This window comes from Choloepus didactylus, chromosome 22 (assembly GCF_015220235.1).
Source record: "Choloepus didactylus isolate mChoDid1 chromosome 22, mChoDid1.pri, whole genome shotgun sequence".
In the NCBI taxonomy this organism is placed as follows: domain Eukaryota; kingdom Metazoa; phylum Chordata; class Mammalia; order Pilosa; family Megalonychidae; genus Choloepus; species Choloepus didactylus.
In genome coordinates, this window is record NC_051328.1 from 36,643,839 (window position 1) to 36,658,192 (window position 14,354).

At 39.8% G+C, this 14,354-nt stretch overlaps 1 protein-coding gene across 4 annotated transcripts in view; it reads left to right on the forward strand.

The window, feature by feature from the left end:
• Positions 1-14,354, forward strand: part of GAN (gigaxonin) — a 63,502-nt gene that overhangs the window by 47,987 nt on the left and 1,161 nt on the right. For 3 of the 4 annotated variants that reach the window (XM_037815689.1, XM_037815691.1, XM_037815690.1), the window contains exon 10: positions 14,222-14,331. In XM_037815689.1, the coding sequence (XP_037671617.1) occupies positions 14,222-14,331 (110 nt within the window). Of the gene's footprint in view, positions 1-7,210; positions 7,704-14,221; positions 14,332-14,354 lie in introns of those variants that run through there. The other variant, XM_037815692.1, reaches the window with a different exon arrangement.

A 14,354-nucleotide genomic window follows, 5' to 3' on the forward strand; every position in this document is an offset into this window, starting at 1 on the left:
AATGTTTTTATCAAAAAGGGATGTTGGATTTTGTCAAATGCTTTTTCAGCATCTATTGAGATGATCAATTGATTTTTCCCTTTTGACTTGTTAATGTGTTGTAATACATTGATTGATTTTCTTATGTTGAACCATCCTTGGATGCCTGGAATAAACCCCACTTGGTCATGGTGTATGATTTTTTTTAATGTGTCTTTGGATTCGATTTGCAAGTATTTTGTTGAGGATTTTGCATCTATATTCATTAGGGAGATTGGCCGGTAGTTTTCCTTTTTTGTAGCATCTTTGCCTGGTTTTGGTATTAGATTGATGTTAGCTTCATAAAATGAGTTAGGTAGTGTTCCATTTTCTTCAACGTTTTGAAAGAGTTTGAGTAAGATTGGTGTCAGTTCTTTCTGGAAAGTTTGGTAGAATTCCCCTGTGAAGCCATCTGGCCCTGGGCATTTATTTGTGGGAAGATTTTTGATGACTGATTGGATCTCTTTGCTTCTGATGGGTTGGTTGAGGTCTTCTATTTCTTCTCTGGTCAGTCTAGGTTGTTCATATGTTTCCAGGAAATTGTCCATTTCCTCTACATTCTCCAGTTTGTTGCCATACAGTTGTTCATAGTATCCTCTTATAATTTTTTTAATTTCTTCAGGATCTGCAGTTATGTCACCTTTTTCATTCATTATTTTGTTTATATGGGTCTTCTCTCTTTTTTATTTTGTCAGTCTAGCTAGGGGCTTGTCAATCTTGTTGATCTTCTCAAAGAACCATCTTTTGGTGATATTTATCCTCTCTATTGTTTTTTTGTTCTCTATGTCATTTATTTCTGCTTTAATCCTTGTTATTTCTTTTCTTGTACTTGGTTTAGGATTGGTTTGCTGTTCATTTTCTAGCTTCTTCAGTTGATCCATTAGTTCTTTGATTTTGGCTCTTTCTTCCTTTTTAATATATGCGTTTAGTGCTATAAATTTCCCCCTTAGCACTGCTTTTGCTGCATCCCATAGGTTTTGGTATGTTGTGTTCTCATTTTCATTCGTCTCTATATATTTAGCAGTTTCTCTTGCTATTTCTTCTTTAACCCACTGATTGTTTAGGAGTGTGTTGTTTAACCTCCAGGTATTTGTGAATTTTCTAAGTCTCTGATGGTTATTGACTTCTAATTGTATTCCATTGTGGTCAGAGAATGTGCTTTGAATAATTTCAATCTTTTTAAATTTATTGAGGCTTGTTTTATGTCCCAGCATATGATCTATTCTGGAGAAAGTTCCGTGAGCACTAGAAAAGTATGTGTATCCTGGTGATTTGGGATGTAATGTCCTGTATATGTCTGTTCAATCTAATTCATTTATCAGAATGTTTAGGTTTTCAGTTTCCTTATTGGTCTTCTGTCTGGTTGATCTATCTATAGGAGAGAGTGATGTGTTGAAGTCTCCCACAATTATTGTGGAACCATCAATTGCTTCCTTTAGTTTTGCCAGTGTTTCTCTCATGTATTTTGTGGCACCTTGATTGGTTGCATAGACATTTACGATTGTTATTTCTTCTTGCTGAATTGCCCCTTTTATTAGTATGTAGTGGCCTTCTTTGTCTCTCAAAACATCCCTGCATTTGAAGTCTATTTTATCTGAGATTAATATTGCTACACCTGCTTTCTTTTGGCTGTAGCTTGCATGAAATATTTTTTTCCATCCTTTCACTTTCAATTTCTTTGTGTCCCTGTGTCTAAGATGAGTCTCTTGTATGCAACATATTGATGGTTCATTTTTTTTGATCCATTCTGCGAATCTATATCTTTTAATTGGGCAGTTTAATCCATTTACATTCAACGTTATAACCGTGAAGGCATTTCTTGAATCAGCCATCTTATCCTTTGGTTTATGTTTGTCATATTTTTCCCCTCTGTCTATTAATATCCTTTATTGTACCCATACCGAATCTCTTTAGTACTGAACCTTTCTCCAAGTCTCTCTGTCCTTTCTTTGTTTCTCTGTCTGTAGGGCTCCCTTTAGTATCTCCAGTAGGGCAGGTCTCTTGTTAGCAAATTCTCTCAGCATTTGTTTGTCTGTGAAAAAGTTAAGTTCTCCCTCAAATTTGAAGGAGAGCTTTGCTGGATAAAGTATTCTTGGCTGGAAATTTTTCTCACTCAGAATTTTAAATATATCGTGCCACTGCCTTCTTGCCTCCATGGTGGCTGTCGAGTAGTCACTACTTAGTCTTATGCTGTTTCCTTTGTATGTGGTGAATTGCTTTTCTCTTGCTGCTTTCAGAACTTGCTCCTTCTCTTCTGTGTTTTACAGTGTGATCAGTATATGTCTCGGAGTGGGTTTATTTGGATTTATTCTATTTGGGGTTCGCTGAGCATTTATGATTTGTGTATTTATGTTGTTTAGAAGATTTGGGAAGTTTTCCCCAACAATTTATTTGAATACTCTTCCTAGACCTTTACCCTTTTCTTCCCCTTCTGGGACACCAATGAGTCTTATATTTGGACGTTTCATATTATCTATCATATCCCTGAGGTCCATTTCGATTTTTTCAATTTTTTTCCCCATTCTTTCTTTTATGCTTTCATTTTCCCTTCTGTCATCTTCGAGGTCACTGATTCGTTGTTCAACTTCCTCTAGTCTTGTACTATGAGTGTCCAGAATCTTTTTAATTTGGTCAACAGTTTCTTTAATTTCCGTAAGATCATCCATTTTTTTATTTAGTCTTGCGATGTCTTCTTTATGCTCTTCTAGGGTCTTCTTGATTTCCTTTGTCTCCTGTACTATGGTCTCATTGTTCATCTTTAGTTCTTTGAGTAGCTGCTCTAGGTGCTGTGTCTCTTCTGATCTTTTGATTTGGGTGCTTGGGCTTGGGTTATCCATATCGTCTGGTTTTTTCATATGCTTTATAATTTTCTGTTGTTTTTGGCCTCTTGGCATTTGCTTAAGTTGATAGGGTTCTTTTAGGATTTGTAGACCAATTGAAGTCCTTATCTCTAATTTATCAGATCTACAGCTTCGTGGAGTACACTTTCTCTAACTAACCAGCAGGTGGCGTCCGTGAGCCACCTGTTCTCCACAAGCCAGTTCTCCCCTGCTTAGCCTTTTTGGTGAGTGGGGGAGTGAGTCTTGTGGGGTCCAATTGGTGTACCAAGCTTGCGTGTGTAGTTGGTGTTGCCTGCCCTGTATATGGGGCGTGTTTCTGGGCAGTCAGGGACGGGGGGGTGGCTCTAACAATCAAATCTCCCTGGTGATCCTAGAGTTTTAAAGCTGCTGCAATAGTCTAATCCTTCAGTTCAGTCCTGCCACAGTTTGTCTCTGCCACTGACCCACAAGTCCTTGGTATTGGCGTATGGCTCCTGAGACTTGCAAGTGGGCCCCTCTTCCAGGCCGTGCACCCCGGGTCCTCTGTTGAGGGATGACTGTGCTATGTCACAGGTGAGTGCCGTCCCCCTAGGGCAGTTCTGGGCTGCTGGGCTGTGTAGGGAGTTTCCCAGTCTGCTCAAATGATGGCTGAATGGGGCTTTGTTAATTCACACTGCTCTACCTTCCCAACTCTGGGACAATCAGCTGAGGTTGCAGGGAAGGCTAATGTCCACGCCCAGTTTTGTGGTGTGTGCCTGTTATTTGAAGCACTTCCGTCACACTGGGTTGTCTGGGGCAGTTCTGGGCTATGGGGCTGGCGATGGGCAGGAGTGTTTCCTGTCCACCAGGATGATGGCTATGAGCGGACACCCCCTTTTCTTGGGAAGTTGTGGTGTTTAGTGAATTTTCTCAGCCACTGGATTATTGCGTTTTGTCTCAGAGCTCTCCTAGTTCTGCTCTTGACTTGACCTGCCCAAATTGCAAGTCTTTGAAGCTTTCTGTATTGGGCTTCTTAGAGTAATTGTTTTAGAAAAAGAAAAAAGGATTAAAAAAAAAAAGGGCCCTCCTCAGAGATCTAATGGGTTATTGAAATGCTAAGAGACAAAGCAACCAGGGCCATTAAGGAAAGGTCCACAGGGCAGAGAGATCAGCTTTTCTTCGGGATTTGCATATGCGCCTCAGGGCCTGAGCTCGGGCCTGAGCTCTGCCCTTCCCCTTTCTATGTTCACCAGAACTCCAAAATCCTCCGCTTTTATTTTGGAGTTTTTCGTGTTGTTTTTTTTCTATGCCTGTCTCCTCTCTGCTTGGCTGGCTGCTCTCAGATTCTCTGGTGTCTGGTCTCAGTCTATCTATGGTTGGAGTTTGGATCAGTAGAATGAGTTTCCGATAAGGGCTGCCACTGCAGTTCTCCCTTCTCCTTCCCGGAGCTGACAGCCCCTCCTCCTACGGGACTGAGCCTGGCAGGGAGGTGTGCGGGTCCCCTGGCCGCAAAAACTTACAGATTTCGCTGATCTCAGCAGTTCCACGTTTTCATGAGTGTTGTATGAAGTATGCCCAAAGTCAGATTGCTCTGTGGTGTCCAGTCCACGCAGTTCCTGGCTTTCTACCTACTTTCCTGGAGGAGTAACTAAAACATACAGCTCACCAGTCTGCCATCTTGCCCTGCCCTCCTCTAATGTGGTTTTTCAGTAGATAATCACTCAGGTTGATTTAGTAGTGCCAGTTACCCTTGTGAATCTACACAGGGACTAGGTAATGGATTTGCTCAGAATAGTTGTGTGTCTTCGCAGTTGATCCTAGATATTCTGGTTCAACTGTAGACAAAATGTAGTGATACTCATCAGAAATGATTCAGAGCCTGGGAAGAACTTAAATGCCAAGGTTTCGTTTTTAGCCCTGAAGAAATATAATGCAAATAAACCTGTATTGTGGTTTGGCATTTTTCAGTCTTTTCCTTTCTTCAAAGGCCTATTCAGCTTGTGGGTTTTTCTCTTTTCCTTTTCTTTACAAACTGCCTGATACCAATCAGCATTCAAATGTTAGACAAAATGTTAGATATATAAATTTAGAAATATGGCAACTTAGCTTAGTTTCTGAGTTATTATATGATCTTGGACAAATCATTTTGCTTCTGTATTTCTTGGACTTCAAAATATGGAAGCTATCTGCTTTCTAACAGTCTGGAAAAGTTGAAAGAATATTTGTGCTGTTTTTTGTGAAATAATTTTACATTTGTATTTAACATCAAGATGCTCTAGACCTAAGCCACTGGCTTTATGCGTGCTTCATAGGGTAGAATTAGGGATTCTGGGATCACTGCCAGTACCCAGTGATGAGTCGAGGCCTGGATGTTAGTAGCTCTTAGGCTGTTCAGAAACATCCCCAAGGTCTTCCTTGTCTACTGTGGCCAACTTGTGCCTGTTAGCTGTTATTGGGAATTGTTTGGTCATATTACCCTGAGTGAACAGTATTACTTCTCAGGGTCTAGATTTACTTTAAAAGAAAATGAATGAATGAATGAATGAATGAATGAATAAAATCCATCCAATTGTAGAAAAGTTGCAAAATAAAAATTCTCATATGTCATTCATCCAGCTTCTCCTGATGTTAACATCTTACATAGCTGGAATACAGTTATTAAAACCAGGACATTTACATTGATACAATATTATTAACTAAACTACAGACTTTATTCGAATTTCAGTATTTTTTCCATCTCTGTCTTTTTTTCCTTTCAGGGATCCAATCCAGGATCCCACTTTGCATTAGTTGAGTTTCCTTAGTCTCCTTTAATCTGTGATAGCTCCTCAGTCTCTCCTTGTGTTCCATGACCTTGACACTCTTGGAGAATACTGGTCAGTTTTCTTGTAGAATGTCTCTTAATTTAGGCTTGCCTAATGATTTCTCACCATTTAGGCTGAGGTAGTACACATTTGGCAGGAACACCACTGAAGGGAGATTGTGTGTCTTCTCTGCATTATATCACGGAGAACACGCTGTGGGTGTGTCTTATCACTGGTGATGTTAACCCTGATCACTGGGTTAAGGTTCTGTCTCTGCTGAAAAGTTACCATTTTTCCCTTTGTAATTAATAAGTATCTTTGAGAGGAGATAATTTGAGAATATGCCAATCTCCTGTTTCTCCTCCAATCTTTACCCACTAATTTTAGCATCCAGCAGTGGGTCTTGCCTGCAGTAGTTATTACTGCAGTGTTTGCCTCATAGTGATTTTGTATTTTCCTCATTCCCTCTATACTTATTAATTGAAATTCTTCTGAAAAGAAGAGCTGTCTCTTGTCCCTTGTTTTTAAATTTATTCAATTATTTATTTATGTAAGTATAGGCTCATGAGTACTTGTTTTTATTCTGTGAGTTACACATCCAATTCGGTTATTATTTATTTTGTTCAGATTGTTCCAGCCTTGGCCACTGGGAGCTACTTCACTTTGGCTCTTGTGTCTTTTGGACATGTCCCCATTTTTTTTTTTTTTTAAACAGAATAAACCATTTATTAAAACATCATGTGATAAAATAATTGTACAGCAGTAAACATTTCTCCCTCATTAACATTCCACCTAAAACACAGTTACACAGTTAAATCACAACATAATCCAATGTGACCAGAGCTTGAAAATACTTATATTTATCACTCAGTGATTTGACAGTGAGGTGAGTGCTGATCTAGATCTTCTTGATGAATCAAAGAGACAATAAAAATCCCATAAGCCCGAAGGTTAAATTTTATGAACTTTGTTCACTGGTGTTTGTCCAGACTTAAAATTTTCATTTCATCAAATGAAGATTCTATAAGTCACATCTCCCCTCTCCTCAGAAAATAAGTATCAGAAACAAATTTAGGTTAAGAGTTGGGTTTGAAATTGTACTTTATTTGTTACTATAACATTCTCTTTTGATCAACTGTAAGCATGCAAAAAGTTCTCTTCTCAATGGAACTGCTTCCACAGCCCCGTGGATATCAATAGGTAAATTATAAAGGTCATTAGATTCTTAGTTCTCTCCTCTTTTACAGCACTTCTAAGCAGTGTGTAAGACATACACCACAGAGGTAGGACAGACCACATCTTTTAAAAATTATCTTCTTCACTGTAGAGAATTTACAAAAATAAAACTGACAAGATGCTAAACCACGCCTTTGATGAATGCCAAAGGACCATGGATCCACCTCCTCTTATTTGAAGAATTACATCCCCTGGAGTTGTCCAAACCTTTGTAGGGCACTTGTTGATAACAAAATCCACCAGGGCTCCGAAGAACTGCACTAAAAAAGCCTTCCCTCCACTCTCATTTGCTGATTCTTTGGACGACCCAGTCCTGCTGGCAGAGAGGGCAGCGATTATTTGTTTTACCCACAGGGACATGCAGCAATCGTGGAAGGAGTGATTACACTCTCCCCAGACCACAACACAGTCCTCTTGTTTGTTTTCAGCTTGACATCTAAGACAGGCATCTCATTACCATTTACCAGCTGTGTACCCCTGGACCAGTTAGTGAACCTCTATGAGCCTCAATTCTCTCATCCATCACCTGGACCCTGCAGATGGCGCACGTATCGCACTCCATGTCCCAGCTCCACATGGCCACCGCGTTCCACATCTTGAGGGAGAGCATTTTGTCACTCCCTGACTTGGAGCCTGCACTCCCAGAATGAAAGGACAGAGTGCCAGACTCCTCACCATCTTCCACGTCAGCCATGGCACCAGCCCCCCATCTTTTTTTTGAGACGACTTCTCTGGCATCACAAAATACTCCAGGCTCATCTTGTATTTTCCCTGCTTCAGCCTTGAAATCAATTACTTTGTCATGGAGCCCAGGATCTTTTTAGTGGTTATTAAGTTGCTTTTAAGAGGTGTCAGGACAATTTAGTAGGGAAAGAAAAGTCTTTTCAACAAAAGGTGGTGGAACAACTAGCTATCTGTATAGAAAAAAATGAACTTTGACCCTTATCTATCACGTACACAAAAATTAATCTGGAATGTATCATAGTCCTAAATGTAAAAGTTAAAACTGTAAAGTTTCCAGGAGGAAAATCTTTGCAACATTGAGCTAGGCAGATTTCTTAGAAAGACACAGAAAGCATGAGCTATGAAAGAAAAAAAAGGATAAATTGGAATTTATCAAACTTAAAAACTTATGCTCTCCAAAAGACTCCATTAAGAAAATGAAAAGGCGTTCTACATGCTGGGAAAACATATTCATAATACATATATCTGACACAGGACTTGTCTCCTCAGAATATGAAGAATTTTACAATTCAATAATAAGACAAAAAACAATTTTAAATCAATTTTTTTGTGAAATACCTGGACAAAGTCTTTGAACAGGTATTTCACAAAAAAAAAAGATATACAAAATCGTCAATAAGCACATGTAAAACATCAATAGTCATCAGAGAAGTGCATACCATTAGGAAGGCTAAAATTTAAAAAGATTGACAATATGTAGAGTTGGCAATGATACCAAGCAATCCGAACTCTCATATGTTGCTAATTGGAATGCAAGATGGCACACTTTGGAAAACAGTGGGGAGTTTCTTATGAAGTGAAACGTAACGCTTACCATACAGCAATCAGCTGTATGAATTATATTCAGCAATCCCATCACGAGAAAAATGAAAACGTAAGGCCACAAAAAGACTTGCATTCTAATATTTATGGAAGCCTTATTCAGAATAACCCAAAACTGGAAGCTACCCAAATAAACATCAACAGGCAAATAGATAAAATCTGGTATAGCAATATACTGGAATGCAAGCAGCAACATGGATGTATCGCAAAAACAAAAGTGCTGAGCAAAAGAAGCAGATTGAAAATCTGTACTCGTTATGATTCAATATATATGACATTGTAGAGCAGGCAAAATAATCTATAGTATGGGAAGCAAATCAGAAGTTGCCTAGAAGTGGAGCATATGGATTGGCATTGACTACAGAGAGGCAGGAGGGAACTTTGGGGGTTGATAGAAATGTTCTCTATCTTGACTGGGTGGTTGGTTGTTTTTATAGGGGTATATATATTTCTCAAAATGCATTTAATTGTGTATGTATAGAATTGGTTCATAGTATTTCTTTATCAATTATTTAGGTATCACAAATGGTTTCAACACTAACCACCTAGAGTTAGGCAGGAGTTAGGCCAGATGTCACAGGGTAATGGCACAGTCTCCCCAAGACTCCTCTCACTTCAGACACCAGCTGCAAGTATGGCGGTCCCCAGGATTACCCTCACTTCTGACCAGCTGGCTACAAATTCAGGGGACCTCATAGACTCCCTTGGATTTGATAATTCACGAGAGTGACTCACAACTGAGGAAAATATTGCACTTAAGATTACAGCTCTAGTCTAGCAAACTGGTAGAGCTCAGAACCAACCAAATGAAGAAATGCATCGGATGAGGTCTGGGAAGGTCCCCAAACCTAAAGCTTCTTGTCTCCCCGTGGGAACAGGGTGCATCACCCTCCCAGCACATTGATGTGTATTACCAACCAGGGAAGCTCACTTGAGCTTTGGTGTTCAGAGTTTTTATTGGGGTTTCATTATGTAGGCATGGTTGATGGAGTCAATGCCCGCTGGTTAAACTTCCCAGAGGTGAGGCCAAAATCAGGTTCTCAAAGCCCCAACCCTCTAATCACATATTTGGTCCTCCTGGAGTGGCCAGCCCCAACCCTAAGGTGGCAGGGGCAGCAACGAGGACATTCTTATCACTGGGGAAATTCCAAAGGTTTAGAGATTACCCCCACTAGGAGCCAGGACAGAGGCCAGACCTCTTTTTAGGTGACACCGAATACTTTATTACACAAGTATCTAATTAGGCATCTAAATGAAGTTTATTTTAGAAGAAAAAAACCCACAAAGATATTGGAGGTCGATTCAGGATCATTTGTGCCTATTAATTTTTTTTCTCTCATCAGCATTTTTGTTTTTTAAACTTGTTTCTGGCCATTACCTACTTGGCAAACCTAATAGACATGCTCAGGCAATTTTCTTCTCTCCCCTACTGCTTCATTTCTAGCTCTTGATAAAATTGCAAGACTCACCATCTGAAATAAAGGCTGGTTCCCAGTTTCCCCTCAATTCAGTATTTTTTGGTCTTTTTTGGTCTATTTTGGGGGTGCCATCAACAACTTGGTAGCTATTTGCAGCCCACAAAGCAGCTGAGAGAAAAGGATCTCATTCTCTGGAGGAGTTCAATGTCTGCCCACATGTGTCACCTCATAGTTCAGTAAGGTTTAATTTTACTATTACGGTCATTACTTTTTGTATCTGGGAAGTTATATGGTTTAGTAAAGCGTACCAAATTGGAAATTTGGAACTGAAGAGTTAGTCTAAATTTCACTTTGTGGCTGCATGTACTTTGTTCAGGTCTTTAACATGAGAAGGAGATAAAGCAGGTAGGTGTGGTGCTATTTATTGAAAGTGAGTAAGTTTGAAACTATTTACCTCATTGAGGATAAAGAGGAGGATATGTATTTGTCTGGATTTCGGAAAGAATGGTCTTGGAACTTCCAGAGAATAAAGGTACAGTATTTATGGAAAACACCTACACTCTTAGGGAAGGAAAATTAAGATAATCTGATGACAACCATTCCATTTCAGTTATTATTTACGTGGAGTTTTTCTTCTCACCACCCAAATTGATTTTCAAAATGTACAAAAAACTAGTTATACTTCCATATAATTGTGCCTAAGAGTCTCCCCCTGAGTACCTCTTTGTTGCTCAGATGTGGCCCTCTCTCTCTCTAACTGAGCCATCTCGACAGGTGAACTCGCTGCCCTCCCCTCTACGTGGGACCCAACTCCCAGGGGTGTAAATCTCCCTGGCAATGCAGAATATGACTCCCGAGGATGAATGTGGACCCGGCATCGTGGGACTGAGAGTATCTTCTTGACCAAAAGAGGGGTGCAAAATGAGACGAAATAGTTTCAGTGGCTGAGAGATTTCAAATGGAGTCAAGAGGTCACTCTGGTGGACATTCTTATGCACTATATAGATAAGATGTCTTAGGTTTTAATGTATTGGAATAGCTAGAAGTAAATACCTGAAACTACCAAACTCCAACCCAGCAGTCTGGACTCCTGAAGACAATTATATAATAATGTAGATTACAAAGGGTGACAGTGTGATTGTGAAGACCTTGTGGATCACACCCCCTTTTTCTAGTGTATGGATGAGTAGAAAAATGGGGATAAAAACTAAAAGACAAATGGGGTGGGATGAGGGGATGATTTGGGTGTTCTTTTTTCACTTTTATTTTTTATTCTTGTTCTGGTTCTTTCTGATGTAAGGAAACTGTTCAGAGATAGATTGTGGTGATGAATGCCTAACTATGTTATCATACTGTGGACGGTGGATTGTATACCATGGATGATTGTATGGTGTGTGAATGTATTTCAATAAAACTGAGTTTAAAAAAAAAAAAAAAAAAACTAGTTATAGTAAACATATTAACTTTTTATTCTGTTTATGGAATTCCCTTTAGAGGAGAAACATTTTATTGAATTGTGTTCCACTCTTGAATTAACGTGTTTTTAAAATAACTATTCTAATGAAAGAGAGGGAGAGAGAAAGGGAAGAAAGAAAAGAAAAAGTATAGATCAAATAAGGCAACCATCATCATTTCATTTGTTTTTCTTGCCTATTTCTGTTGACACATGATGGTAAAGTTGAACGACTAGGTTGGCAGACATAGATTCTAGCCTGTTCATGCCATGAAAACCATCTGCTTGGCACTGAGCAAGCTCCTTCAGTGTGGGCTCCAGTTCACACCACTCCAGCACAGCTGCTCTCACCGTCACTGGGGACCCACCTAATAGCCATGTGGAGAAACGGCACTGCCTGATGGTTAAAAGTGCAGGGCCCAGAAGTGGGATTGCTGGGCCAAATCATAGTTCTACTTAACTTTCTGAGGATTCTCCAAGCAGCGGCTATAACATTTTACATTCGCACCAACAAAGAATAAGTGTTCCTAGATCCCCATACTCTCTCCAACACTTGTTTTCTGTTTTGTTTTTTTTAATAATAGCTGTTATTAAAAGATGAGATGGGTGTGAGGTGGTTTTGATTTGCATTTCCCTAATGGCTAATGATGTTAAGCATCTTTTCATGTGTTTATTGGCCAGGGTGGGTTTAGAGAATGGGAAGTTAATGCCTAGTTGGTGCAAAGTTTCTGTTTGGGAGGATGGAAAAGTTTTGGTAATGGATGGTGGTGATGGTAGCACAACATTGTGAATTTAATTAACATCATTGAATTATATATTTGAATGTAGTTCAATTTTAGGGAAATTTTAAGTTGTATGTATGTTACTACAATAAAAAAAATTTTTAAAAACAATGGAACTGAACAACATAAACAGTGGACCTTAATGTAAGCTATGGACTATAGTTGAGTAATATTACAGTGATATTGTTTCATCAGTTGTAGCAAAGATACCACACTAAAGCCAAGTGTTAATAATAGGGAAAACTGTGTGTAGGAGTGGCGGTATATGGGAACTCTATTTTCTGCATGACTTTTCTGTAAATCTACAATTTTCTTTTAAAAAAAATAAGGACCTGGCTCAGACCTGGTTTTGAATCTTAGCTGTGGAGTCCGCCCTGGACACTGCCTAGCTTTCCTCCTAGACTGGGTCGGTAATACTAATCCCTACTGCATCAGAATTTTGAGCACTAAGAGCAGCCTTACACCTAGCAATTTTGCTTTTTAATGGATCAGCCTATTTTCATTCATTATTCTGGTTGGCCTCTGTACCTTTCGATATTATTAACAACTTAATTCTCAGAAACTCACCTTTTGACTTCTGTAATATCACTTCTCCTGATTTTTCTACTTTTATTTTTCCTTCTCTATCTCTTTTGCCCATATCGTAAATTATGAGTGTAAAAAGGAAGGAATAGAACACTGTTGTATAGTTTGTTAAATGTTTGCTTAAAAAGGAGGGGGAAATAATAGCTAATTAGTATATGCTGGCATATGCATAAAGTAACTGGAAGGATATACAAGAAATGAATAACAGTTACCTATTTGAGGGAAAGCAGGTATTGAGTAGATGGGAATGAGATGGGAGGCAGACTTTGCTGTGTACCTTTTTGTATTTTTAGATTTTTGAACTTTGGAATGTATTAACTGTTTAAAACTTTAAAAAGAACCCTTGGTATTCCCCAGGGACCTTTTTTGTTCTATATGCCCTCCTTGTTCTCAGCCATTCTCTCAGCTTTAGGTATCTGTAGATTGAGATTCCCAAATCTATTTCTCTTGTTGCCTTTTGCCTTGACCTGTAAACTTGTCTTGTCACCTGTCTGTTAAGACTCTACCTGGTTGTTCCTCAGGCAACTTAAATTTTTCGAGTGTCATAAATGGAGTGGTTTTCTTTCCCTTCCATCCCTACTCCGCCTTTTATATCTTCTGCCTCTACAGTGGTATCTCCATCCAGTCGTGTTTCTAGCTAGAAGCCTTGTCCTCCTTGCCTCCTCCGTCTCTCTGCCTCCCACCTCCAGATCTGAGGGAAACCAGTTTTTTTATTCTATATTGGAAATGTCTCTGCACATGGCCTCTCTTTTCTGTTCTGCCTTGGTCTTCAGCTCTCCTCCCATGTATACTGTTGAGTCCACTGTCAGCTGTTCTTTGCTTGCCTTGCCCTGCTGTAGCACAGCTGCAGCGATAGTGCCAACAGGTTCCTCCTCAGAAACTTTTCCACTTACGATGGATCTCCTTTGGCTCCTTATTTTCTTCAGTTTCTTGGCTGTTCCTTCCAGCTAGGCCCAGCCTCTTTCCAACCTCACTCCCATGGCTTCAGCCCTGGCATCACAGATACACTGTGAACTTCTCCCGGTGTCCTGAACTTGCCGTGCCATCTGTGAGTGTGTATCATTGTACAGAGCCTTTTCTCTGTCTGAAGGGCTCTGTCCACTTTCTTGACCAGGCAAACTCCTTTTCATCTTTTCAAAACCCAGTCCCACCGTCACCTCTGTGAAGCCTCCTCTGCCTGCCCACCTTTCATTCCTCCACAGAGTTCATTAACTGAGTATCACTGGCACAAGGCCTCTCACGTACCAGGACTCAGTGAATATCCAGTTTCTGTTCTCTTTGCTTTCTCTGTACCTTCATCGTATTTTGTAGTGTTTCTCTCATCATTTTCAGGTTGTGGAACAGTTAGTGACTTTCTATCACTATCAGTCTTCCCCCGTCCCCCAGTGGACTGTGCATTCCTTATGAGCAAGCATCTTGTCTGCTTCAAGGCTGCGCTGTCAGCGGCTGCCGCAGTGCCTGGTACTTGTTTGTGGCTCACTAAGCTTTGTTGTCTCGGTCTTCCTAGACGACATGGTCATCCTTTTGATTTCTTTAATTTTGTCTGTTTGTTCATTCTTAGGTGGATCTATCTTAATGACCAGAATTTGTGTATCCCTGCCAGTTCCTCTTTTGTTTATGGAGCTGTACCTATAGGAGCTAGCATTTACGTTATCGGAGATCTTGATACAGGTAAGAATATTATGGTGACCTTG